Source organism: Amblyomma americanum, chromosome 7 (assembly GCF_052857255.1).
Source record: "Amblyomma americanum isolate KBUSLIRL-KWMA chromosome 7, ASM5285725v1, whole genome shotgun sequence".
NCBI classification, from domain to species: Eukaryota; Metazoa; Arthropoda; class Arachnida; order Ixodida; family Ixodidae; genus Amblyomma; species Amblyomma americanum.
Window position 1 is genome coordinate 37,429,058 of NC_135503.1, and position 26,400 is coordinate 37,455,457.

The 26,400-nt window shown below is 51.9% G+C and overlaps 1 protein-coding gene across 1 annotated transcript in view; it reads right to left on the bottom strand.

The window, feature by feature from the left end:
- Positions 1–3,078: 3,078 nt before the first annotated feature.
- The window catches only part of Tollo (Toll-like receptor Tollo), a 45,154-nt gene continuing 21,832 nt past the window's right edge, over positions 3,079–26,400 (bottom strand). The window contains exon 2 of the mRNA XM_077631850.1: positions 3,079–8,268. Coding sequence (XP_077487976.1) covers positions 4,420–7,989 — 3,570 coding nt within the window. The 5' untranslated portion in view covers positions 7,990–8,268 and the 3' untranslated portion in view covers positions 3,079–4,419. The remainder of the gene's footprint in view (positions 8,269–26,400) is intronic.

The following is a 26,400-nucleotide window of genomic DNA, read 5'->3' on the forward strand; positions in this document are numbered from 1 at the left end:
GGCTGCACGTCGTTAATACCAAAATACTTGCCAAATAGCCACAAATCGCGACTGCGATAAACGTTTATAATGAAAGACGAAAAGAAATCTGAACATTACACAACAGCGGTTCACAGCATTAACGACTAAAGAATGCGACTCTTACATCCCATGAAATAAAAATGAAAATTGGTTTTTGGGAGAAGGAAACTACGCAGTATCTGTCTCGCATATCGGCGTAAACCAAAACCGCGCCGTAAGGGAAGGGATAGAGGAGGGAGTGAAAGGAGAAAGAGGTGCCGTAGTGGAGGGCTCCGGAATAATTGCGACCAGCTGGGGATCATGCCGGCCTCGCCGCGGTGCCTCAGTGGTTAGGGCGCTCGACTACTGATCCGGAGTTCCCGGGTTCGAACCCGACCGCGGCGGCTGCGTTTTTATGGAGGAAAAACGCTAAGGCGCCCGTGTGCTGTACGATGTCAGTGCACGTTAAAGATCCCCAGGTGGTCGAAATTATTCCGGAACCCTCCACTACGGCACCTCTTCCTTCCTTTCTTCTTTCACTCCATCCTTTATCCCTTCCCTTACGGCGCGGTTCAGACGTCCGCCGAGATGTGACAGGTACTGCGCCATTCCCTTTCCCCAACAATAATAATAATACTTGGTTTTTTCGGGGGAAAGGAAATGGCGCAGTATCTGTCTCATATAGCGTTGGACACCTGAACCACGCCGTAAGGGAAGGGTAAAGGAGGGAGTGAAAGAAGAAAGGGAGAGGTGCCGTAGTGGAGGGCTCCGGAAAAATTTCGACCACCTGGGGATCTTTAACGTGCACTGACATCGCACAGCACACGGGCGCCTTGGCGTTTTTCCTCCATAAAAACGCAGCAGCCGCGGTCGGGTTCGAACCCGGAAACTCCGGATCAGTAGTCGAGCGCCCTAACCACTGAGCCACCGCGGCGGGGCCCTTTCCCCAACAACCAATTCTCATTTTCATTTTTCTGCGGTACCAAGACACATTTCGAAAAGGTGGAATACAACCAGAAAGCGCAAAAAAATGTTTTGCTCTGTCGTTGGCCAGTTTACTTAAGAGAAGTGATGCACTACCAACTGCGGTCTCGCTTATTTCGCCCTTTCAGTTCAAACAAGATATAAAGCGCGGTCCTATATGACGCCGTTTGTGGTAAGGCTTAAAAGAGTTGTGGGAATTGTCGTCCGTCTACTTAAATGAACCGCACTAAGGACATCAACCGGGCCAAGCGTCCTCATCACCGTTGCGCGCAAGACACAAACTTCAAACGGAAGTGCCGGCATGAAAATTGCAGCTTGACACAAATTAAAAAAAAAAACTGGATGATTTAAAGCACTCGAAGCAATTACCAAAGTTGGTAATATCGCGTGCATTTGAAGGAATAATAAATTTTGAACTTCCAAGAAAAAAAAAACAGAACACTTAACACCATCAAAAGCCTACTTCTAACGTAAGAATAGAACACAACATGGCAACAACTTCGGAACCAGGTTCGCGCCCACAGAAGCCATGCATCGCTGCCGCTTCCTGCGCTTTTCCCACGTAACACAAAACGGTTCCCGCCTCAGCACGAGCGCCCTACCATAATCTAGTCCTGCTAGCAGAGATAAATAAGGCATCCTCAAGGTGCTCTTCATGCTATTTATTAAAGGACTTCTAGATGTGGTAGGCGACTTTTCTTTCCCACGCAACGTTAAGCGAATTTTGTACCTGCGCTCTCTTGCGACCGGCGGCTCACCGTAAAATGAGCCCTCTGTGCAGGTGTTTGCGTCTGGCTCAAGGAATCGCAGAGACGATATGATGCGCATTCCCGCCCCCCTCCCCATTTTTCCATTTACGCGGAACAAGGAGTTGTTTCACCGAGAGGTGTAATGCAAAGAAGAAACAACGAACGTTCTTTAAAACTTGTTGGTGGGGCTAGTTGGTGACACATACTTCAATAGAAAGGTGGCGCAAAAAGGACGTCCACAGAAGGAAGACACCACAAACACGAAAGTTCTTCTACCCGTGCCCCATCTTTTCCGCAACATTGCTTGCAGTACAGGAAAATGCCGCTGTACACAAAACATGCGAGAAGCAACCGGTTTTAATTTTATACGCGAGCGATCTGAAAACCCTATCCAGATTTTCAGAATTTTTTTTACGTCACAGACGAATCAGACGTTTTTAAACACTCTCAACGCTTCAGGGATAATGACGATTCATATTAAGATACATCGCCTAAACGCAACAGCAATAAGTTTACTTAGATTGCAGAAAGCGCCATTAAGTCCAAGGTCTGCCACCAGAGGGCACCACCAATCAGAAGGCGCGTGAAGTCGAGCGCCGCTAGATATGCTCCTGTGGCAGAGACGAATAGGCAGAGTTGTTTGATTGGTTTAACATGACTTTTTTTATGATTAATACTTTAGCAGAAATCACAGAGAAACTGTTGCGCTTATTTAAACGAAGAGTGCAGACACCGCACGATTTCCGCAGTACCGCCATCTTTCGACAGAATAGCTATCCTAGACAACGTTTAAAAAAGGTATATTTTAGAAACTCCAGGGCGAGTACCCGGCGTGCAATATTTACGTTTACAGGCTGGAAGGGCGCTTTGTTTTTTGTAAAAAAAGCTGTCATACCAGCCTTAGGGAGCGGATTCATTGCGCAACGGAAGCTTACGCGCTCTTACGCTGCTGCACAGGTGAGACCGAAAGTGAGATAAAGAAATACGGAAGCCGAGACAATCGGCAGCAAGCACACGCTATCCTCCGGGGGCATCTGCGTGACGAGCATACTGCCGTCCTACATGAATAATACAAATGCTGTAGGGCTTGCGCGTAGCGCCGCTTTCAAACAAAGAAAAAAACATTCCAGAGGGAACCACAGCTTGGTGATATAAAAAGCCACACGGCAGTCATTAATGTGCAAAAGCACGCGTGCGACGATAGTAAAACTGCACACGTGAGTGTTCGCGTTCTTTTGTAAAGCCTTTGTAGCGTAGTTTTAAGCGTGGCTCACGTGCCACGAGATCCGTGCCTTGCTCCGTTCAGGAAGCGCATACGCGAGTAAGAAGCAGCCAAGACAAAATGTTCAACGTTCCCAAGTGTTGACACACTTCGCTTTATTGCCGTAAAGGTTTCTTGCAAACTTTCTCCCTTCCTCTACGCCGGGCAGCCGACATCAATAATACAACTTGATGCACCTAAGTACATTACCTTCTCGGTTTTGTCCTGTGACTATCAAATCTCAAAACAAGAAAAAAAAAAGAGTATGTATAGGCGCACAAGCTCTGAAAGCCTGGCGCGTGATAGAAATGATTCCAAGCTCGGGTTACCGTTGAGTAAATTTCGTAGGCATGTTCTTGGAAAAGGTAACACACTGAACTGTATATCAGTCTTAAGTCACTGCAAGGATCACACACCCCGACACATTCACAACTATTGAAGCCTACTTGTCTATGGGCTGTCGCAATGATATTACTTTTTTTTTCAAAGTGTGAATTGGCTGTTGGAATTTTTTTTTTTTCACTTGAAATCTGCAGAAAGACAGATCTACCGCAGCGGGTCTACTTGATGGGCAAATTTGAGATTACTCGGGCTATGATGGTCCAAAGCTAGATGACCATCGTTTTTTTTTTTTCTTGGGAATCCGGGGATACAATACATGCACGACGGTGTAACATTGTAAATCGCGCTTAAATAAGTATAAATAAATAGTGGTGACAGTAGGTCTGAACATTTCTTTCCGTTCTCAAAATCACACCATTTCGCATAAAAGAAAATCTGTGCAAGTTAAGCAGTTCCATTCCTTCTGGCTTTGTCACAAACTGCATAGGAATGTACATCACAGTCCAATTCCTCCCGAAGTGCCGGCGTATTGTTTTGGCTCTTGGTAGTCGTTCGAAGCAACACAAGTACGAGGCTGGAGAAATAAACTCATAAGTTACGAATAATATAAAAAAAAAGGAACAGCTATATTACACTTCTTTCTATGTACAGAGAAACATGACCGCAGAGGCCACCCTAAGCCGCCATTTCGCGTTAAAACAGTCCCGCGTGTACAACAAGCGTGTGTTTTAAAGGAGTTCGTAAAATTCCTAGATGGACAGTCTTTCGTTTTACAAGAGAAAACGAACACGAGGAGGAGGAGGAGGAGGGAAGGTTACACAAGTTCGTTGGCATGTGTCGAGCAAGAGTTGTTTTTCTTTACCTGCGCTGCGCGGGCGAAATTTGGGAGAGACTTGACTTAGATGATGAAGGGGGTTCGGCGGCGGCTCCTGCACACCCGTCGGCGTGCAAAATCCTCGCAACGTGTAATCCACGTGGCACCGACACAACCGCCGCGCACAGCTGCCACACACACGCGAATTCCTTGGCACTCACAGGCACGCACGTCTTATGTACACGACGAAGGGTCCCGGACGGGCGTCGTCAGATGTGCACCGCGACGCTGGCGACGTCGCTGCGATTGCCGGCGGCGCCGACCTTCCGGTGTCGCGCGTCCGGCATGGCGTAGCGCAGTTTGTCCCAGAACCTCTTCTCGCCCCAGTGCAGGAAGGTGCTCGACTTGAGCCACAGGCGAATGTCCGGGTCGAGCTCCTTGAAGCAGACCCTGCCTAGGAAGATGACTACGAGGCGGTGGCTGCAGTTGTGCAGCACCTCGTGGTGGGCCGACTTGAACTCGTAGCGACACCACTCACTCTTGAGGAAGTGTTCCGAGAGGATCACGATAGTCCGCCGACTGCTCTCCACGGCCTCGGTGATGGCGTCCGTCAGGTAGCCACCGGCCATGGGCAAGTCGCGGTAGTGAAGGCACAGTCTGTACGGGGGGCTGCCGCACTCCAGCTCGGGCGCCAGGATCTGCGCGACGAAGGCCTCGTCCTTCTTGCTGTACGAGACGAACGCGTCGAAGAGCTTCTCCTCTTCGGCGGGCGCGCGCTGGAACATGCGGACGCCGTACTTGGTGTAGAACCAGACGCTCATCTGGCGCCGGTACACGAAGGCTACGGCCACCGCGCACACCAGCAGCAGGAACACCACCCCCAGCACCACCAGCAGCGGGACGAGGTCTTGGACGTGGAACTGGCGCACCTGCGTGGTCGCCTCGGACGCGTTCGTGCACGACGTGGCGTTCAGCTCCCACAGCGGCAGCGCCGACGTCTCGTTGTGCACGCACTGGACGCTGAACAGGTCGCGCACCAGCTCGGCGCCGCGGTTCTGCAGGAAGTCGGCGAACTCCTGCGCGAAGTGGCACTCGCACGACCACGGGTTGTCGGCGAGCCGCACGTCGTTGAGCCGCGGCTGCAGCTGCAGGTTCCAGACTGCGATCTCGACGATGTAGTTGTGGTCCAGGTGGAGCAGTTCGAGCGACTTGAGCGGGAGGAAAGTGGCGTTGTTGACGTGCGCCAGGTGGTTGTAGGAGAGGTACAGCTCCTTGAGCTCCCCCAGCCCGTCGAATTCGTAGCCATGCAGCGTGGCGAGACGGTTACGGTCGAGTCGCAGCACTCGCAGCGTGCGCAGTCCGCTGAAGGTACGGTTGTTGATGGTCTGCACGTTGCTGCTGTTCAGGTAGAGCACTTTCATGTTCTTTCGACCGATGTAGGTATGGCTAGACAACGTAGGTATGTCATTCCCGTCCAGGTACAGCTCGGTTACGTCCATCGGGAGCTGCTTGGGAACGGCGACGTGCGCCCTCGCGCTGCAGTCCACGATGTTGGTATTCCAGCTCTGGTCGTAGTAACAGGTGCAGTTGTCTGGGCATACCATCTCACAGTCGCAAGCGTCGAAGTCGCAGCAATGGCACAGCGCGAAGCAGTGGTTCCGATAGCGGCACAGGAACTCCGACGACTGCGCCTTGATCAGCGGCAGGCTGGCTTTCCTTCGAGTGAAGCTCAGATGACACGCCACGTCCGCCAAGTCGATGACCCGCGGGTACTGCCTGGAATCGTCCAGGTTCCCCAGGCGTTGAAGCCACTCCATGTGGCAGTCGCAGAGGTACGGGTTCCCGGCCACCATGAACTGCGGAAGCGGCCGGCTGCTGTGCACCTCACTCAGCCTGAACATCGTCATATCCAGTGTTTCTAGCTTGTTGTCCGTGAGGTCGACGCGTGTGAGGTTTTGCTTTCCCAGAAACGTGAACGGCTGAATACGGCGGAGATGGTTGCTCTTCAGAAAGACAATCTCGATACCGTTCGGCAGAGACGACGAGTCGAGGTCAGTAAGCCTGTTGTGCGACACGTCCAGCGTCCTCAGCTTCAAAATGGACTCCAGCTCAAAGTAGTTCCCCAACGCCTCCACTTGATTGTCGTGAATGTCGAGCCACTGTAATCCGATGGGAATGAGCGCGTAGTCAAACCACCGCACACGGTTGGCCGAAATGTTGAGCATGATGAGGTCGTGTAGGTTACTAAAAAGGCCATTAACGTCGTCCAAGAAATTGGAATCTAAACGCAAAGCGTGGAGGTCGGGGACGTCGTCGAATGTGCCTTGCTCGATGGACTGGATTCCATTGCGAGCCAAGTTGAGAATTCGCAGGGACGGCAGGTCGTGGAAAGCACCCTGGCTCAGGTTTCCTATGTGGTTTCCCATCAAATTGAGGCCGTATAACTGACGCAGCCCCTGGTAAGAGGCGTTCTGAATGTCCGTGATCATATTGTCGGCCACGTCAAGGGAGCGGAGAAGTTGTAGTGTCTGCACAACCCGCGGCACAGATGACAGCCTGTTTCCGGCGAGGATGATCTCTTGCAAGCTCGACACGTTGTGAAATGCATCCGATGCCAGAGATTCGAGTCTGTTGTGGTCCAAATAAAGCCCGCCCAGCGACGAAAGTCCAGAGAACATGTGCGTTCCCACATGCTTGAGACGGTTGTGGCTTAAGACTAGCGTGTGCAGGTTGTACAATGAGGCGAACGCAAAGTCCGCGACTGACTCGATGAGGTTGTGCTGCAGCTGAAGCGTCTGCAGGTTGTGCAGAGATCTAAAGGCAGCGTCGTCCAGCCTGGTGAGCCTGTTGTGCGACAGGTCCAGCACGGCCAGCCGCGTTAAATCGGCCAAGGTATCCGGGCCGAGCCATCCGGAACTGAGCTGGTTATGCGCCAGGTCAAGCATCGTCAGCTGATGCAGGCCGGCAAACAAGCCCGGAGGCAGAGCGCTCAACGAGTTGTTCCGCAGGTACAGCTCGGAGAGCTTCTCGGTCGGCTGCAGGAAGCGCGGCGGCAGAGCGACCAGAGCGTTGTGCGCCAAGTCGAGGTTCTGCAGGCGGGACAGCCCGAACAGGGCCCCCTGCTCGGCGCGCGCGATCTGGTTGTGGTCGAGCTTGAGCTCCCGGAGCTGGCGCAGCGACGCGAACCCCTTTTCGGGCAGCAGGCGCAGTCTGTTGAGGGCCGCGTCCAACTTCTGCACGAGCGGAGAACAGCGCGTTTCCGCGAACCCCATCCTGGTCGTGTCCACGAACCGGTTGCGCGTCAAGTTCAGCTGCACGAGTTGCACCAGGGGACACAGGATCGACGGCGGCAGGTAGTCCATGTTGTTGCGGCTGAGGTCCAGCGTCACGAGCTGCCGCAGCGGCGCCAGGCTGTCGGGCGCCAGCCGCAGCGACAGCTTTCCCCAGTCCGTGTTGTACGTGCGCAGGGTGAGGTTCTGCAGCTCGGAGAGGCCGGCGAACGCGAGCGACGGCACATCCTCGACCTTGCAGCGCTCGATGCTGAGCGAGCGCAGGCCGCTGAGGTGCGAGAACGAGCCGTTGATGAGGTCGCTCTGGAAGAGCAGGTCGTCGCAGCGCACCGTGAGCCGCGCCGTGTGCCCCGGCTGGATGAGGCTGAAGTTGCTCGGCTCGGGCCCTCCGCTGAGCGTGCGGACGGTGCAGGTGAGCGCCACTCCGGTAGCGTCCAGCGGCTCCCAGCGGCAGTCCTCGGGGGCCACATAGCGCGCGGCAGCGCTGGGCTGCGCCGCCAGCAGCCACCAGAGCAGGGGCAGTAGCGAGACGTGCCACCGCCGCTTCATGCCGCCGCTAGCGGGGGGGCCAACCACGACCAGGACCGCATCGCCACGGCGCCAATCGCCCGGCACCAGGCGCGGCGGCACACAGCAAACACACCACCGAGTTTCCACGCAGCCTCCGCCGCTGCCCGACTCGACTCCAATGGTGGCCGGACCGGTTGGCGCGGCCGACGGGGTGCAGGACCGGGCTCACTGCGCGCGTCCGGGGGAGGCCGGCCGCGGACGCCCCGCCTCCGTGGCAATGCTCCCCTCGGCGTCGCTTTTGGGCGGTCCTCCTCAGACCTGCGCGAACCAAGAGCAGAACCCGTGAGGGGAGCTCGAAAGTGGCCTTTGTGCCGCCGTCAGAAGAGAGAGCGTGATGGGAGTACTCCCCCCCTCCCGCGTCCCCTTGTTAGAGGGGCTGGCAGTCAAAACACGAACCTGGCCACCCTCACGCCGGCCAAAGGGGACAGGCAGCACGATTTTGGGCGAGGACGGTGTGATGATCACGTCTCGTCTTCGCCGCTGATGCCCGGCGCGCAACGCACCGCGCGTCGCCCTGCTATCTTTCTCGCCCCAAGGAGGAAGGAGCCAGCGCGCCTTTCTAAACTGCCGCGGCGCCACAAATTCATCGCGGCTTCTCCCTAACCGCCGTGACTGGTTCGGTTACTCTAGTGTTTACTTTCGGTGCCAGCGGCCGGCAGGCGCGCTCGGAATGCATCGGTACACGGCCGCTCCGGCGTCGTGACGCAATGAAGAGGTACGTGATTGGGTCGGCATGACGTACGGGCTGTTCCTTCTCTGGTGCGCCGGCAGCCCTGCCGGGGCCTCCATCGGCTCTCCTTTCCCTGCCAAGGCATTGGCCCCTCACTCGGTGGCCCGTCCGGCACAGCTGCCAGACAAGGCATCGGCCACGTTTCCAGGAGCACCGACACGCCGCATTCGTTAGCGGAACAAGCCAGCCTCGAAATGAAGGAGGAACGCCCAACTGCTGCTGTCAGTGCGTAACACTGCTCCCTACGCGCCGCGAGCAGTGTCCCGTAGGGCGACAGCGTTTATATCATCCTCCAGCTTTTCTTTTTTTCTCGCTCTCCCTCGGTTAACAAGACGACGCGCCGGCAGCTGTCTTTGGTTACAGACACTGCCTGATCGGCCCGACGGTAAAAGAAAACAAAAATGTCATCGCGTGTCTGTAAACTTACGGAAGGCCGCGTACATCCTTGTACTGGGAAGGCGCAGTGTTCGGCAGGCTGTACACACCGTTACCTTGCTCTTGAAAGTATGCTGCCGAAAAAGCGAACAAGCTCCACTGTTCACGCCAGGTTCTCGTGCAATCGGACATTGACGAAAAACTGAGCGCCGCTGGTCAGGGTGTACTCGAAAACTAGCGACTTCCCGGTTCAACTGATCAGCGTGGTCATATTGCTCTTAGCACTCCATTTGCTACAGTGAAATAAAAAGCAGCCAACCAGTGAGGCTTAGCAAGTCCGAGAACACGAAAGACTTCTGTACCTTCTTTGCCAAAGGTGACCAGGCAAACTGGGCTTTTTTGTCAGCCATGCATTGGAGCGCTTACGGCCCCACTTAAGTTCCAAATATGTGTAAGCTGCGGAGAACCCCTGTCCTCACCTTTCGAGACATTCTGGACCTTAGGGGTGCCGTAAGGGTTCCACAAGGCTGAGGAGCAAATCTCGTTGCCTCTTTATACTTTTAGCAAAGACGGTATACGTTTGAGACAGGGTCGATGTGGCCAACGGCAAGTATAGTCCTATGTCAAATCAGTTTGATACGATAGGTTCTTAGAATCGTTGAGCCAGACTGACGATATGAGTGAGCGGCTAAACAGCGGACAACGGTCGAACGTGCTGGTTGCCTTAAAGGGGCTGTGAAGGGGGCTCTAATTAAGTTGCGGCATGCCCGAGATATTGAAGCACGCCGCTTCACCAATAGTGTCCAGCAAGGATTTTTTAAACGCGCTTTGTAGAAGCTGAGTGATCTGTAGTTGAAATTTGAATTTCAGCGTCTTCGCGCCTTTCCCTCTCCTCTCGTCACTTTTTGCACGCTGGAAGGTAGGCGCTAATTCGCCGAGCCCCCTCTGGGAGCGGAGCTTCCCGACCCGCCGGAGCTAAGCGGCTTATTGGCCGCGGCCACGGTAGCTGTCTGACGTCTGAAGGAATCTAACCAATGGCCACCTCTCACCTTGCCTACGCAGTTGCGGGGGACGGAGGAGGTTGCGAGCTGAAAAAGTCGCCGGAAAGGGCTCGCCAACTTTGACACGTGATTGTGGGGGGTTGTCTGCTGCGTGTAGAAGAGTATTATTTGGCTCTGGTTTTCATGGCAACGCAGTGCAGTGATTAAGTGAGTTAATGTGCTCTCCTCGGAAGGCGTTTCAAAGCCCCTTTAAGGTTACACTGTTCAGTGGGGAACATCACGTCGACTGGTACTCCGTCTCATTGGAGACTAATAAGACATCGCGTAGTACGTGATTCAAATGAATGTGCTTCCTCCAAGTGCTTTGTCAAGCATTCCGCTAGGTCACGCGCTCTGGGCGATGATACGTTCCGCCTTTGTGTCGTCTGTGGTTTCTTCATGTTGTTGTGGTCCTTATCTGCATTGTTTTTACATCAGTGTGACATTAACATGCAACAAACGCAAACCAACAGAATCATTCCCGATCGATGTTCGTTTCAGTGTTTTCAAAAAGCTCCACCGTTTCCGCTGCAATATCCAGCTTTATACATATGCCAGGTGTTTCAGGGAAGACTTCACGTAATTCCCAAAAATAGGTTTTTGAGGTAAAAATATGACTTCTCAGCATAGTGCTACCCGTGTTGACGGACACCAGAAAACCGGTTAATCGTCTTAGGTAGTAAGTTACTGCTGATGAACTAATTTTTAACAATTAACTTTTTTTTTAGATTACGTGCCTAGTTGCAATTAGAGGTTTGTAGCCGGTCTTTAGTAATAGCCATATCAGTTCTTTTAGAATTTATAAAATGCAATTACCCTTGGCGCTGAGTCTTGGCAAAATTTGGCTTTTTTGACTAGTTCCGTGCACTGGAAAGGTTGCTTTGCCTGCATGGTTTCCGAAATCCCATATATTTAGGCACAATTGTAGCCAGATTTTTGACGAGCCACAGCTCCGAGGATACTCACCATATTTTTACCTCAAAAAGCCTACTTTTGAAAATTACTTAGAGCATTCCCTGAAGCACCTGGCGTATTTTTTTTTTTTTTTCTAGAGCAGGGCAGGGAACAGGGGAACACCGAATGCATGCACTTGGCGGTGGTCGGGCCAGCGCCACCCTCGCCCGAGGCGGGACCGACCGACAGATGCCAGCCTAGCTGCCGAAAAAGGGAGACGAACGGAAGGGGGGGGGGGGGGGGGGGTGCTCTTCGCGAACTCGTTGAGCAAGGGGAGCGCACAGGGAAGCAAATTGCCGTCTCGCGCGCGGCGCATGCTGTCTCCTGCTCCAGCTCCGAGCAAGGGCGCGCACACTCGCACTGAGCGAGAGGTTTCCGTTTTCCGACGGGGCGTGAAATTTCCAATTAGCCCTTATTTTGAGGCGTAAAGACGTCTCCGTGCTGCCGCTGCTTCTTCGCACCGAAGGCAGGTGTGCGCGCGCGCGTCCGCCGCCAAGCTTCTCTCCCTCTTAATCATCGTTTTTTTTTTTTTACTTTATTCCCTTTTCTTAGGAAGGCGAGAAATGAGAAGCCCCGCTTTCTCCGAATTGCAGGCGCGTGTGCCGTGCTGGGTTTCCTCCGGAAGAGAGCGAAAGATAAACGAACGAATGACGAACGAAGAAGGGGTTGGCGAACGACCAACTTCTCGCGACAAGATCTGGCAGCCTATGCTTCCGATGAAAGCACACCGCGCCAAGCCGGGAGGTGACTTTCGCCGAAGGCAGAAGCGGTGGAGTTGACGTCTCGCCGAAGAGAAAGTGCTGGCAGTGGCGTCAGTGCCTCTGCTCTGAGCAAACTTTGTCAGGTGGAAGAGCTCTCTTTCTCTCTCGTTGTGATTGGCTGCAGAGCGACGATACAGTGTACGATTAAGTAGGCAGTGTTTGAGTCGGTGTCTGGATGGAGTAGTTCTAAAAGCTGTCGCCTCTTTCCTGTCAGCTGGGACAGTAATGACGGCCCACGCTCTATTTGTTGAGCAAAAAAAAAAGCTTGCTTCAGTTGCCGTTCGGCATAGCTGACAGCTGTTCGACACATTTGTTGGCTGTTATTTGAACGCCCTCTTTCTTTCACATCTGGACCTAATGTGCTCCTTCTGTATACAGATGCCTAACTTTCTCATTTTGTTCGCATTGAATTGTTAGTTTGACTTCGTTCTGCCGTTATCCATCTCTGTGTAGCCGTGCTTTGTCTTTCCTCTACCACCCCCCTCCCCCTCACTTTAGACCTTAGCCACGCGTGTCATATTAACTATATCCGGTTCCCCCTACAAGGAACTACTACAAATAGTGGGCGCGCAAGCATTTAAAAAAAAAGGAAACGATAGAAGCAGCGACGAGCGCTCAATAGCAATTCAGAGCAGCTCTGTTCTTAACAGTCGCCCGGTAGGCAGAGAAACGCGTGGTCCTCTATAAAAAAATTATGTTAGTCCAATAAACGATAAAATAAACACCGAGTGACACGTAATGCACTGTGATCCACGCTTCACTGTCGAGACTTGACGCAACCAGCACCGCGGAAACACCCTGCCGGTTTTGCTTCACGACGTTCCAGGCATTTTAGAGTCGAGGCGATGTGGGTTATTTGCATGCTGAAATGGCGTACAGACTTCCGTATTCGAAGAGCTCCGCGCATATCTGGCTCTACTTTCGACGTCGTCGATCTTCCCCTTTTCTGACACACTCATATTTAAATGAGGCGGGTATTCATATGAAGTTTGCATTTATGAAACGTCATTCGCAGAAAACAAAAGGTGCGGGAAGTGGTTTCATGCACTTCTTCAGTGTGAAATTTCTCGCTTAGTAGGGACAGGATAACGGCTGGTCCTAAAGGGCAACTAAGTGGACTCCAAGAGAAGGCAAGCGCAGCAGCGGTCGGCAAAAAGTTAGGTGGGCGGATGAGATTAAGAAGTTTGCTGAGGTACACTCTGAGCTGAAAGGAGTAAAAATGGGAGTAAACTGGCCTCCAGCGCACTCTATTTTACAAAAGGGTGTGCTCTAGAGGACAGCTTACTCTCTTTTTGCTCCCATACAGGTGTATTCGTATATCAAGTGTAAGGTGGACGCAGCTGGCAAAGGACAGGGTTAATTGGAGGGACATGGGAGAGGCCTTTGCCCTGCAGTGTGCGTGGTCAGGCTGATGATGATGATGATGAAACAGCATTCAGTCTCGACCCCTTTCCGCCTCAGGTTGGCATGCCTTATAAACACTGCGGACACTTTGTTCTCAGCGGTATATGCAAGACAGCTAGCTGGCCGACTTTTTCGGGCCGGACACAGGCCCACACCGCGGCGACACGACTACGACGACGGCAGTTGCGTCACAGCGCATCATCACCGCCGATTTGGCGTCGACGCAACGGCCTCCACTTGACGGCAGGCCTCGCTCACCACCCAAAAGCCGTCGTTCTCGGGGCCGCGACGCCGCGTGTACGGCTGCCGCAGTGCGAACGCGTGTTCCTCGGTCACTTCCAGTGGCGAGCGGGTCAGGGCCAGTTTCAACCAGCCTGCTCGGCGCCGTTTTGCTACGCCTGACACGCCGCTTTGAAGGAGGCGGCTGTGTAGCTGAGTGTTTTTGCTTGATACCACCTCGATGGCGTCACACGCGGCGATGAGGATGTCGCGCCTGTGCGAAGCGCCCATTACCCGTGTCGCCGTCCGACTTGCAGCGCGCCGTGTCCGAATCCTCGCGTAGCAGTGAGTAGTCATCGCCGCTTATCCGGTCGAGGAGAAAAGGCGCCTCGTGCTCGCGCGAGCCGTTTCACACGCCGACGGACATGGCGTGACGTTACTGAGGCTTTGTAATCGAGCGGTGACATAACGGCAGTCGCGTGAGGAGCCGTTGCACTATAGCTTGCGGCTCGCTCAGATATGAAGTATGTTCTGTTGGGGTTAGCAGCGCTGTAGTGTCGTTTGGATAGACACTGCGTTGTATGGACAGGACGGAAGACAGGAAGGAAGTGCGGAAACACGTGGCTGCATTTCGTATACAGCCACATGTGCTAATACAGCGGCGCACTGCGATGGAGCAGCTGTCACCGGGAATATAAACCGAGCCCCGATGTGGGGCTTTCAGCAGCGTATAGTATATGGAAAAAAAGACATGCGAATCAGAGCGAACGCGAGTTGATGGCATCAAAACTGACCTCATGAGGAGGAAACAGGTTATTTTTATGACGTGGTATAAAAATCGTGTAATCCGGAGAACAGATAACTGGACGTCTGTTAGGGTAGCAGAATGCCAACCAGCGCAACGTAACTGGGGGAGCCAAAGAGTCAAATGGAGAGATTAGATTTGGAAATTTCTTTCGATACAGTGGAAACAGCTGCGCAGGACAGGGATTAACTTTAAACAAATGGGAAGGGAGTTTGTCCTCCATATGACTTAGTCCTGTATATACAGGCTTTGTCCTACAGAATCCTGCATTGATGATGACGGATCAACATGCGTGGTGCACCAACTCCGTTGCGTCATGTCCAGGGTGGAATTCACCTCGCCAGCACAGGGCGTTCTCACCGGCAGATATATTCGTATACAAATTCGCATCGCAGGCTTTCTCCTCGCTCTCCTGCCGCTGCATGGCGCCGCAATCGTGGAGCACGGTCGCGTCGGGGTGGAGCGCGCCGTCCCGGCAGCGGTAAAACGGGGGACGAGAAAAAGCTGCGCCAGGCTCTGCTGCGGTTGCCATTGCGTCGGATGCTGGGCACGGGTCTCCATTCTTCCTCCACCTGATGGGTATCGATCCCACCCCGCAGCCGACGCGTACACACCGTTGCCCCTGGATACTCTCAATCGTGTAACGAGGAAGCGAAGGAGCCGAACTCCGTAACCGACCGGGTACGCGCGCACTCTTCGCTCGGCGAGACTCTTCTTGCTCCATCTGTTCCGCTTTAGTGGAGGGCAAGGGGGGGGGGGGGGGGGGTCGCCCGCTGCTTCTTGGCAAAGATTTGTATTTCTTTCATGCTTACGTGTCACGACTCCTACTGCGGTCGAACCTCTGAGCTAGAAGGGAGTAAAGAGGCGTAGTAGTTAGTCCCCTTGAATATTAACTGATTTGCTACAATCACTACTTCCTTAAATGGTTACCTTTGCTCCCTAAGGGAAAACTCCAAGGGCATTGTCAGTCGCACGGTTACTCTCCCGTGGCCTAATCGTTCGTCACGCGAAGGCTATAGTATGCTGCAGTTAGTCCAATATATTACCTGTTATTTACATGTAATGTGGTCCGCATGCTGAGTAAAGGGAACGCCTCAACAGCACGCAACCGTGGGACTGCTTCTCATGTCATGTGTGACGGGAGCGTCAACATTTAAGGTTAGTATGCCTTCCACCGCCGAATCAAGACGTTTCTGCCCGCTGTTCCTGTGCGCAAATTAATTTAATTCCTTATATTTACTGAATTCAATGAATTGAAATGAAATACATTTTAACTGGCAAACGCGCCGGACAAACAGTTAGCAGAAAAAGCCAGTCGATCCGCGCTAATAGTTGCACATGAGTGTATGCAACTGCACTATAGGGCTCACAAATTAAAGTAGCACGCATACATATCATTTGATGGAGGCCCGAATTTATGCGTTTTCATTACATCTTATCCACGCTCAAGCGTTTCCAACTTACTGCGCCAGATGTTTCGAGATATTTCCTGCGCATTTGTAAATAATTAACCGTCCAAACGAAGCATAGTTGTTGGTAGAGTCACGCCTTGGCACGCAGAGCACCAGATGCTGCTGCATCATATCTCGCAGAATCCGCACAGACGCATATGGATTCGCTGCGCCGCCTCCAAGTCAGACCAGACCACGTGGTCTGGTACTCGCAGCCACATTCTCGGAGACTCTGGCGGAGCTCATTTGCGCGAGGGACTCCGCGGTTGCCCGGCCCGGGCCGTCATGGGAACCGCACTGGCTGCGACTGCGCGCGCTCGTTGTCCCGGCGCGCTAATCGCCGCCGACGCACGCCCCGTGGCCCGATAAGACGTCTCTTTGCCTCCTTGCAGCTCGGGCCGCCACAGATCCCCGAAGACAAGGAGCCCTCCTACGGTTTAAATTTGGAGGAAGATGCGTATCGCGCACTGCTGGCTTCGAGGCAGCGGCGGCGGCGGCAGTGCCAGCCAGTGAGCCAACCCCTGAATTGATGGCGGCGGGACTCCGGCAGGAGGCGTTATCGACGGCCAGCATCGAAGGCTTCTTCTTCGGTCCGTCCGCAGAAAGGCCCCGCTCTGTGTCTCGTCGCAAAGTTGGGTGCACAAGCTGTGCCGGATGCCAAGAAAGAGAGAGCACGTGTCTCTCTATACGCCTGAGCGTATTGTACGTTTACAGAGTCCAGCGCATCGTGTAGGATGCAATCGGAGAGCGGCGGCCGCACGCACGCTGCTTTGCTCGTCTTTGGGTCTCAGGGCCCCGGCACGCGGAGCCCCGGGTGAATTCGCACGAATTAGCGACGCAGTGGTGAAGCGATGCGCTAGTTCGAAGGCCCACCGTGGTGCACGGTACTGCGCTGCGTCGGTGTGCAGGCGGTCCCCGAGAGCTAGTCTCTGTCCGACTTCTTCGGTGGAATGCCGAGATCCAGCGTCCCTCGAGCTTCTCGGAGCCAGATTTATTCCGTCGGTTGAGCACAGCCGCGCGCGCGGCGGTTAAGCCCGTCGACGGTCGGCCAAGTGGTGGTCCGCTTCTGCTTTCTTTGCTTCTTGTCCGTTTCCTTGTTTTTTTTTCTGTTATACCTTGTTTTCTTTTGCTCGCTGGCGTGCTCATTGAGTTCCGAGTCCGCCGGGCCGTTTCTTTTCTCCTCCGTGTTATGTATACGCTGTCAAAACCCAGACAACTCCGTTGAACTGGTGGCCTTGAGAGGCAGTCTGCGCTTTGTCCCGGCGGTATACATACCATTTAAACGTGTTTCATTCTTTTTTGTGCACTTGCAAGAACGACTGCGTCTGGGCGGCGGGCAAGAGATGAAATATCGCATTGGTCGAAGTATGCCGCCAAGTGGCTGCTACAGCTGTGCGCTGCAAGCGGAGGCACAGCAGCGCCACTGCTTGAGCTCGGATCTTTGTGACCGTGGCGTCCTTCGACGGGACTCCATTCATTCGGAGCTGGAAGGCGTCAATTGCTTTATCTCGTGTAAGCCTAACGACACCTTCAAATCATTGTCTCCTTCATCGGTCCATCACTTTGAGGTTGCTGCGTGCGTGTTACACAGCAGGCATATTTTCACAAAAATCTCAATCATGCCCACAGTTACCCCGAGTAATGCCATTAGGAACAATATAGAAACGAAAGAAAATGCTTAGGCCCTGTGATTGTAGCGCGACGGAAGAAACAGTATATGTGAAAAAAAAAAATCCCCCTCTCCACACCATGGAGGATTTCTAAAAGAAAGCGAAGCATGCTCAATTGCGGAATATACAAGTAGTCGGGTTATTTACCCGAACAAAAAAAGAAAAGTTCCTGGCAAAAATGATCTTACTACTCTTCAGTGTTCTCCTCCCTGACTTGAACACACTCATATTTCGCCTCCAGTAGGGATGCCCAGAGAGTAGGAGACTTCTTGCTGCTACAGAGATGTTGTCGACACTGTGACTGCCTTGTCATCAGGAAAGCTTTGTCCGAGCAGATTTCTTTTTTTTTTTAGGTTGCGAAGGAGAAAGTAATCCAGACATAGTAACTAGCACAAAAAGACACAAAAAGGGAACAAACGACAGGACGAACGCTAGTGTCCTGCAGGCGCGGATGTATGGGTCTTGGAAGGGAAAGTTAAGTTGGCGGTGGGGGGGGGGGGTTCAGCATCAGCATGTTTTTTTTGTCAAGTTTCTCGCTATGGGTGGGGGTCTCCTTAAATCCGCCGGTGTCTTGTCACTACCATTTGTCCTGCCGTTCGTCTTCTGTCTCTGTCTTTTTTCGCTGTAGTTTCTATGTCAGGATTCAGTAACCAACCAGCCCAATTAGGAACCTGAGCAAAAAGTAATCTCTGGGGGCCAGGTCTGGGCTGTATGATGGATGATTATGCTCCATGACGCCGCATTGCCTGATAGGCGCTTGTAATTTGCTTTATTTGTGAGCTGCATTGTCGTGAAGCAACAATACACCTGCCGACACTTCCCAGGGGTTTTCGTGATTGATTGCCTCGCGCAGTGCCTTAATTGCTGGAGCATAGGTACCTTCGGTGATTGTTGTCTTGTGTGGCGTGAATTATAGTAATAAAACGCCTTCCGTATCCCCCTCCCCCTCAGAAAAGAAATGTTGATATCTTTCCAGCTCACTGCGACACACGAAGTTCCTTTGGAGTTGGTGATCCCTTGTGCTTTCATTGCGTAGTCTCTCGTTTGGTATCTGCATCATGGCGGTGGACTCATGTTTCATGACCCGTAACAATTTGAGACAGAAGTCTCGGGAATTCGAGCAGGTTTAGATAGCTATAGAGGCATGTACTTTGCTGATAGGTCAACATTCTTTGCATCCACTTAAAGCTGACCTTTGAAGTCATCAACACGTCATGAATGGTTGTGGAAACCGTGCCATATATACATATCACTGACTTGTACCCGATGATCTTCAATATCATGTCATCCACTTTAAAGCACAGCTCATTTCAAGATACTTCCACAGACCGGCCTGAGCGGGGGTCATCTTCAGTTGGTTTCTTGCCCCATTTCAACTGTTTGCCCAAAACTTTAGGCTGCAGTAGACCGACACATCATCAAAATATGTAGTAATCATTCCTTCATGGATACTTAAGGCTTCTTATCATCCTTTTTAAGGAATGTAGTCGCCGAATGAGGCTCCCGGAATCCCCCTTCTATGTAGACTCACACTGTATAGACCGCACTTGCCTTTCTGTCACTTCCATTGCCTTTATCAGACTGAACTGCCACTCTGCGCGCTGCATGTCCACACGCGTGGACATGCAGGGGGTATAGACGCACGCACTGCTGTCCTCTCTCACACCCCCAAAAAAGGACATAGAGAGGGTGATAGGTTCGTCTATAGGTGGACTAACTGATTTTCCACAACCACTGCAACGGAGCGGAACTAACTGCACAACGGAACTAACTGCACAACGGAACTAACTGCAAAGCGTCCATGGGACTAACTGCAAATGGTCTAACTGGTGGTGTCCTAGGAAAGGGGTGTGACAGTCAGTCATCGGGAGGAACTGCTTAAAGAAATAATGGAAACGACGCGTGATTTCCAGCGTAATTTAGAGCGGGATAGTTATTACATACGGTGTGCAAGTGGCGCAATGCATATTTTCCGCTGACAAAGTCAACGGCGACGACACCGACGGATTTTGATGGCTGTTTTGAAGCTGTGGTCACAGGTGGCTCAGCTGAATAAAGTTCAGCATAACTAGATTATTCTCACCGACCATGCGCGTTGTTTGCTTTGGAGTTGAGGGTTTAAAACAGAAGTCGCGAGTTTTTTTTTTATTTTTTCAGCAGCCATATGCGCCTCGCATAGTATTATGAGAAGCGTGTTTTTATCATTCATTTTAAGGCCGCTATGGTTAATTCACAATCCAGCAAAAAATAATTAAATTTGGTGGGCTACAATATTGTAAACAAGATTACAAACATATAATAGTTTAATTTCATCAACATTCCGCAATAATATATCATTGGAGCTACTGGGGACAGCATGTATAACTGCGGTGAGCTGAACTCCGTATTTAGAAAACGATATATTTGCTTCGCCAGTGCCCACGTATGCTTCGCATTCAAAAGATGGCCGGTGATGGCAACTGGGAGCAAGCGATCTCGAGGCATTCGAAACTGGCAAGAATGCTACACCTCTCAACAAATTATGATTCTGATATGCTTACTTTGCACTCATATTTGTTGGGTTGACACTTTTCACAAACCACCTGTATAGCGATTCAAGAGTTCAACTTCCCATTGCAAGTACAAGGTCATTTCCATCGAATGAAATTCGATAGCGTGTAATACCGTAATTTGTTTTCTGCCACGTGGTTCTGTCAGGAGGTATTTTTTCGTCACCGAGATCGTGTAATGCGGTAGATAGTTGAAGCCTATCATATCGCGTAAATGGGGCATACATGTGTTAGTGACCCTTCAGTTGGCTTGTATGGTAGAGAGACAAGTTTTTGAAAGAGCGATTGAAAACCGCGTGCTAATCGTTTCCTGCCCATCGGTCGGCATGTGGCGTGCGATTACTCTGTGTTTGTTTTGTTTATATATATATATATATATATATATATATATATATATATATATATATATATATATATATATATATATATATATATATATATATATATATATATATATATATATATATATATATATATATATATATAGAAGCATCTGAATAAAAATTCTTCTAGTTGCGAGTAAGCGCTGTGTCCCCTCTGTGTCGTTGTTTGTTAGCGCCTGGTTTTTCACAATATAATCTAACTACATTTGCTGAAAATGACTCAACATTGAATGAGCTTGAGGAGAGTTATTCTATGATAAAACGATGTGTTGTTTCTTCCTTGTTGTTGTTTTCGTTGACTCGGCGGCATATTGCGACGTGCGGAGTGGACAAGTTCTTCCAACTGTACACGTTTATTTACAATTATATTACAGCCTGTAGTCAGGTCCGACCGGTAGCAGACACAAAATGAAACTTTCTAACAGTCGCAAACACACAGAATCAGACCGTGAACCCGCACTAAGGGAGGTCTCTCTGCCTTGCACTCTCAAAGAGGCCGGAGTCCACACCAAGCGGGACCTGCTTCAGCCTTCGAGTCCCGACCGGACCGTGTCGCTCGGTCGCCGCAACGTAATTTTCGAAAACTCCCTCACGTACGCACGCATGCTCTCATTTTGTAGCGATAGCTGCATTACGGTAGCATTTCGAGCCTTCAGCGTGGCGACGCCGCCACCGCCACGTGGTCACGTGGTTGGTCACGTTGTGCGGAACAGCTGCTGCTGCCGGCGGCGCGGCGCGCCGGCGAAACCGAGCTACAACAGCTGTGCGCATGCGCCGTGTCAAGTGGGACAAAGATGAAGAAGGAACGCCCAGAGAAACGGAGCGGCGAAAGACTGACTTCGCAGTTAAACTGAGCAAGTTCCACTCGGCCAGCTGTAGCTATCGCGTCACTCCAGGTTTAACCAGAGCTAAACCACCGAAATTTTTTTTTTGCACCCAATTTCTGTTTTGACTGATCCGGAGTTCCCGGGTTCGAACCCGACCGCGGTGGCTGCGTTTTTATGGAGGAAAAACGCTAAGGCGCCCGTGTGCTGTGCGATGTCAGTGCACGTTAAAGATCCCCAGGTGGTCGAAATTATTCCGGAGCCCTCCACTACGGCACCTATTCTTCCTTTCTTCTTTCACTCCCTCCTTTATCCCTTCCCTTACGGCGCGGTTCAGGTGTCCAACGATATATGAGACAGATACTGCGCCATTTCCTTTCCCCCAAAAACCAATTATTATTAATATTATTAATGCCACACCGGCCGCGGTGGCTCAGTGGTTAGGGCGCTCGGCTACTGATCCGGAATTCCCGGGTTCGAACCCGACCGCGGCGGCTACGTTTTTATGGAGGCAAAACGCTAAGGCACCCGTGTGCTGTGCGATGTCAGTGCACGTTAAAGATCCCCAGGTGGTCGAAATTATTCCGGAGCCCTACACTACGGCACCTTTCTCTTCCTTTCTTCATTCACTCCCTCCTTTATCCCTTACCCTACGGCGCGGTTCAGGTGTCCAACGATATATGAGAGATACTGCGCCATTTCCTTTCCCCCAAAACCAATTATTATCAAATTAATGCCTATCCCGCACTTTCCGAAGAAATTGAACGTTACAAACAATTGAAGAGGAAAATTAACGCAGGCACCACTTCTACCAGTTGTAATTAAATATAGAAATCACCGCACGTAAATACAACTATATAGCGCATAGGGTCCACCAACGCCCCGAGCACCGTGGCTCAAACCAGGCAGTGCAAACAACTCATTAAATTGTTTTTCAGCCGGACGCGAGCATTCGCACGCGTTCCCAGAGAGCTGCCTCAAGTGAGCTTCGATTCCAAACACGCTCACAGTGAGGACACCCCCACGAAAAACAGTGCTACTGCGCACTCGAGAGGCCCTAATATGCGACCCTCCGACAGCGCCGCACACGTTTTGTCCGCGGAGCTGGACCGCCCTTAGCTGTTGTTACTATAATGGCTCGAATAGCCATCTTCCAGAAGCATGCGGGGTAACGCGGGCTTCTTAGCGTACTCAAACTTAAACCTTAATCGAACATTTGTCCTCAACGACACTATAGTGCTTGAGATACTAGGTATTCACCTGCCTATGAACATTATATGCGGTAAGTAATTTGGGGTACTTGGTTTTTACAGATTTTTTTATCAATCACTGATGCATCATTGTCCCATTGGAGCCAGTTGTCGTCCAAATGGTGAAAGCTTTGTCTCTTACAAAGGAATGCAGTGCTTTTAAGTTTTCTCATGCATCGAAGGAATCGTTAGCATGGTTTTTCGAAGCGAGCGTCCTTTTTTAATTTTTTTAATTTAGAAAAGAAAAGAAAAAGAGCAGAGAGAGAGAGAGAAAGATCCAGCTGTAACGTCAGATGCTTAGAATGGGACCCACTTAGAACAGATTTATTCCGTCCCGTACTCGTTTGTTGCAAGTAGTCATGCCGTTATAACGACCTCTACGTCTGGGTACGCCGATGGATTGGCTCGAAAAACCCAAATTTTTCTTGCTGCTTGCGTTGTTAACAAAGCATATTTTCGACGCTTCTTTCGGACCAGAACCGACGGAGGGCATCAACTGGGGCTTCAACAAATCATAAACTCTTTCCGTATTGAACTGTCGGCGCTGCTGAGCAGTGCGGGGAAAGCTAGCTGCCCGGACGGGGCTGCAGGAGGCATTGAGGGCGCATTCAGTTTCCGAATAGCTTCTGGCCGCCAGCGTTCGAACGCCGTCATAAACGGCGCTGACGACGTTGAGCGCCTCCTCGTCCGCGGCTTTAAACGGGCGATCTTTTTGAACGGGTGCTCGTAAGTATCGGAGCTTCTTTAACTCGCCAGCCTTTTTTTTTTTTGCTTCCGCAGAGTCTATTGGAAGGTTTGTAGCGTACGACGTAGGTCATCGCCGCTTATACGAGTATATTCACCCGGGACGGAGGTCGTTTTGCGACAGACCGAGTTCGCGGCCTTACAGCACTCGTTGCGTTGAAAAAAAAAAATAGAGCATGAGTATACACAGGCGTCGCTGAGGGAGTGCGGACCGTACCGAGTGGGGCGCTCAGAGAAGAGGAATATTTCCAGCGCAGGGAAGTGAACGGTTAAGGGGGGGGGGGGGGGGGGGGGTGACGTGCTGGGCTACCGCACCCGGTGTCGTTGACCCCATAGTGACGCCTTTGCAAAGAGCAAGCAGTTATAGCCTGTCGAAGGCTGCAGGAGGACTGGTCTCAGTTCTCAGAAGCCAAGTCTGAGAACAGGCAGACGGTGAGAGTCCAATATTCAGTGAGATGCAGACTCTTGAGCACGTGACGTATCAGGGTGTAACAGGGTGATGTACAGTTATAAAAAACGATGGCCACTTCTCAAGACTGTGCAAGATCTGACAAGAAACGGCCTGAGAGAGCTGTGTAGCCGATTGATGTGGCCTTATTGGCTCCTGACACAGTGACATCCATCGGGAACAGCGCAGTGCTTCAACCGCTGAGGCGGGTATACGTGCATGGTCTTTTGCGGTTGGCTTGTGAGCGCTATATGTTGAGTTCGCGGATTCCCTGTTTCTGCAAGGATCGCCGAAGCCTTCGGGCTTCAGGATAGCAGCTGTACTCTTTCTCTGGCAAAATGCCGAGATAACAAGAACCAGCCATGGAGTTACGAACCGCTCTTATTTGCGAAATGCATCATGATAATATGGCCTCTAACTTCCTCGCGCGTCAGCTTTATATCTCCCATTAGCAGCGAAAATCACGTTAAGAGTACACTGCCAACGAAAAGACTTGCTCAACACTCTCGGCTCAAGGACATCCGTGTCTGGAGACGGGTGTATATCGGAGCCCTGTTTTCAGGAAACAGCCGCTGCTAGTCGCAAAACCCTATATTCACTCCGGTTAAACGGCAACATCACGTACCAATGACTCCATTCCGTTCGTGCGCATGTTTGGCACGCTGTTCGCAGGTGCCGATTTACGCGCCTTATAACCTTCCCTTTGCTATCGCCCTTGTCTTCTTTTCCTCGCCTTGACTGCAGGGCAGCCAACCGAAAGAACCCCAAGGGTCGGAATTATTCCGGTGCCCTGCCTCCACCTCTTCAGTACCGGTATTCTTCGTCCCTTCTCTCATGGTGCGGTTGAGGCGCCCACCGAGAGTGCCGACAGTAGCCGCGTTTACATGAATGCGATAGAATGCGTCACGAGTCAGTTTTTCGACAGAAAGAGCAGGTCTTGAGAAGCAAAAGTCTGACTCGTCCTCTACTCTCTTCCTCGACCTGTTTCCTTCCCTCAGAACCTTCCCTCAGAAAGTGGACAGAAGTCGACATCTGTCGCATCCGTGTAAACGCGACTATGCCTCTTTCCTTTCCTCAAAACCAACTCTTTCGTTACCTAAGTCCTACGTGCCTGGTGAGCGAACCTCGCTTTTCATCGCAATGACCGCATGCAAACATGTCGCCCAGAGGCGGCAGTCGCCATCCACACAGCCATGATCTGTAGGCCCGCGTGTTCTCATGCTGTCTCGGGAAGCCGCGATCACCGGCTGAGAACATTTGTGCCGGCGCTTCGACGTGCACAAACACACGGCACACACAGCGGGTGCTGCCCCCCCCCCCCCCCCCCCCGAGTTTCCGGGCAGACGCATCGGCGGGCCCCTGTCGTGCAGCGAGCGATTTCCGCGACGGGCATTGGGCGCGCGCTCGGCCTGCGTGCGAAGCCTCAATCAGAGTGTGCAGGCGCGGCGATTGTAGTTGAAAGCGCGCCGGCCGAGCGGCATTGCTGGCGGGCTGTTTGCCTGGTATTACGGAGCCCAGGGGCGCTGCTAACATCTCAGAGCGCGCGTGTAGTTACGTGCATCGCGCCGCAAGCTATCGCTGAGCGCTGCTGCGTCGGGAGCGCGTTGGACGCTGCAGTCTCGAACCCGTCTTAAGCTGCTACTGTTGCTTAACGTTGGTACTGAAACTTTTCACACTCGGCTGCCGGAACTCTCGCTGTTTACGCCCAATTAGCACGCAATTGTGTTGCAAACATTCGTTAAGCTGACAGTGCCTAAGGCAACAATGAGCGAGCCAAAGGCGGCAAATTTGTCTGACCCAGCACCTAGAGGTCTTGCGTTCTTTGAATGTGCACGAAGTTGGCTCGTTCTTTGTTTCTTCATGCTCTTATTGACTCTGAATTAAATTCATTGGTAGGAGGGAATTCTAGCCGAGCAGATCTTCGGAGCTCCTGTTCTTCGTTTAGTTGACAGAGTTAAATGACTGAAGCCAAATTGTTTTGTGTAGTATGCATGCAGAAAAACTAAGCCATTCGAAATCTTCGTCGTATACATCCGTTGTGTCCACGCATGTGTGGCCGTGGCGTCAGTCGTCGACTTTCTCGGACTCACACAAGCATTCCTATATGCGAAGCCTTCGAGTACATGGTATAAAGATTTCTTTTTCTTTTTCTGTTCCGGAAGGGGACAACAATTTCCATAGCAGGTTACCTTGCATGAAAGGCGCATCATGTTTGGACTCTCTAGAGAAGACGACATGTCCGCACTCAAAGTAGGACAACCATTGCAAGAAATATGCGCTGCGTTTTGTTTTTCGCCCTCGGTGTAGCTACAAAAATATGCCAGCGCGGCTGTGTTCACAAAGTCTTGTTTTTAAAGGCGCGTACTCAGAACTTGTGGCGGTTTATAAGATACATTCTACATCGCGGGAGCACAGTTATTTCGACCAAACTCACGAGAGCCGCAGATTTTGAAGCGAATTAATTCCGTTACATGTGCACCGACATATACGTGGCACGCGCTCCTGCGAGGACCGCGGCTCTGGCTGTGCTGCACGCAACTAGCCGTGGGACCGGCCGGGTCCGTGGTCCAGCGGTCGCGCACGCGCTTTCAATTCACGGCCGGTCCTGATTGTTCGCTGCACTCGCGTGTCCGAACCGGCGCGCTCCTTCGCTTCCTTCGGCCGCCGGTAATAGTGTTCCCTGCATAATGCACCGCCAGGGCCGATGCGCACCGAACGAGCGGGACCCACGCCGCCGCTGTTTCGATTCGGCGGGGGAGGACCCGCGTCGGTAGCTATGGATG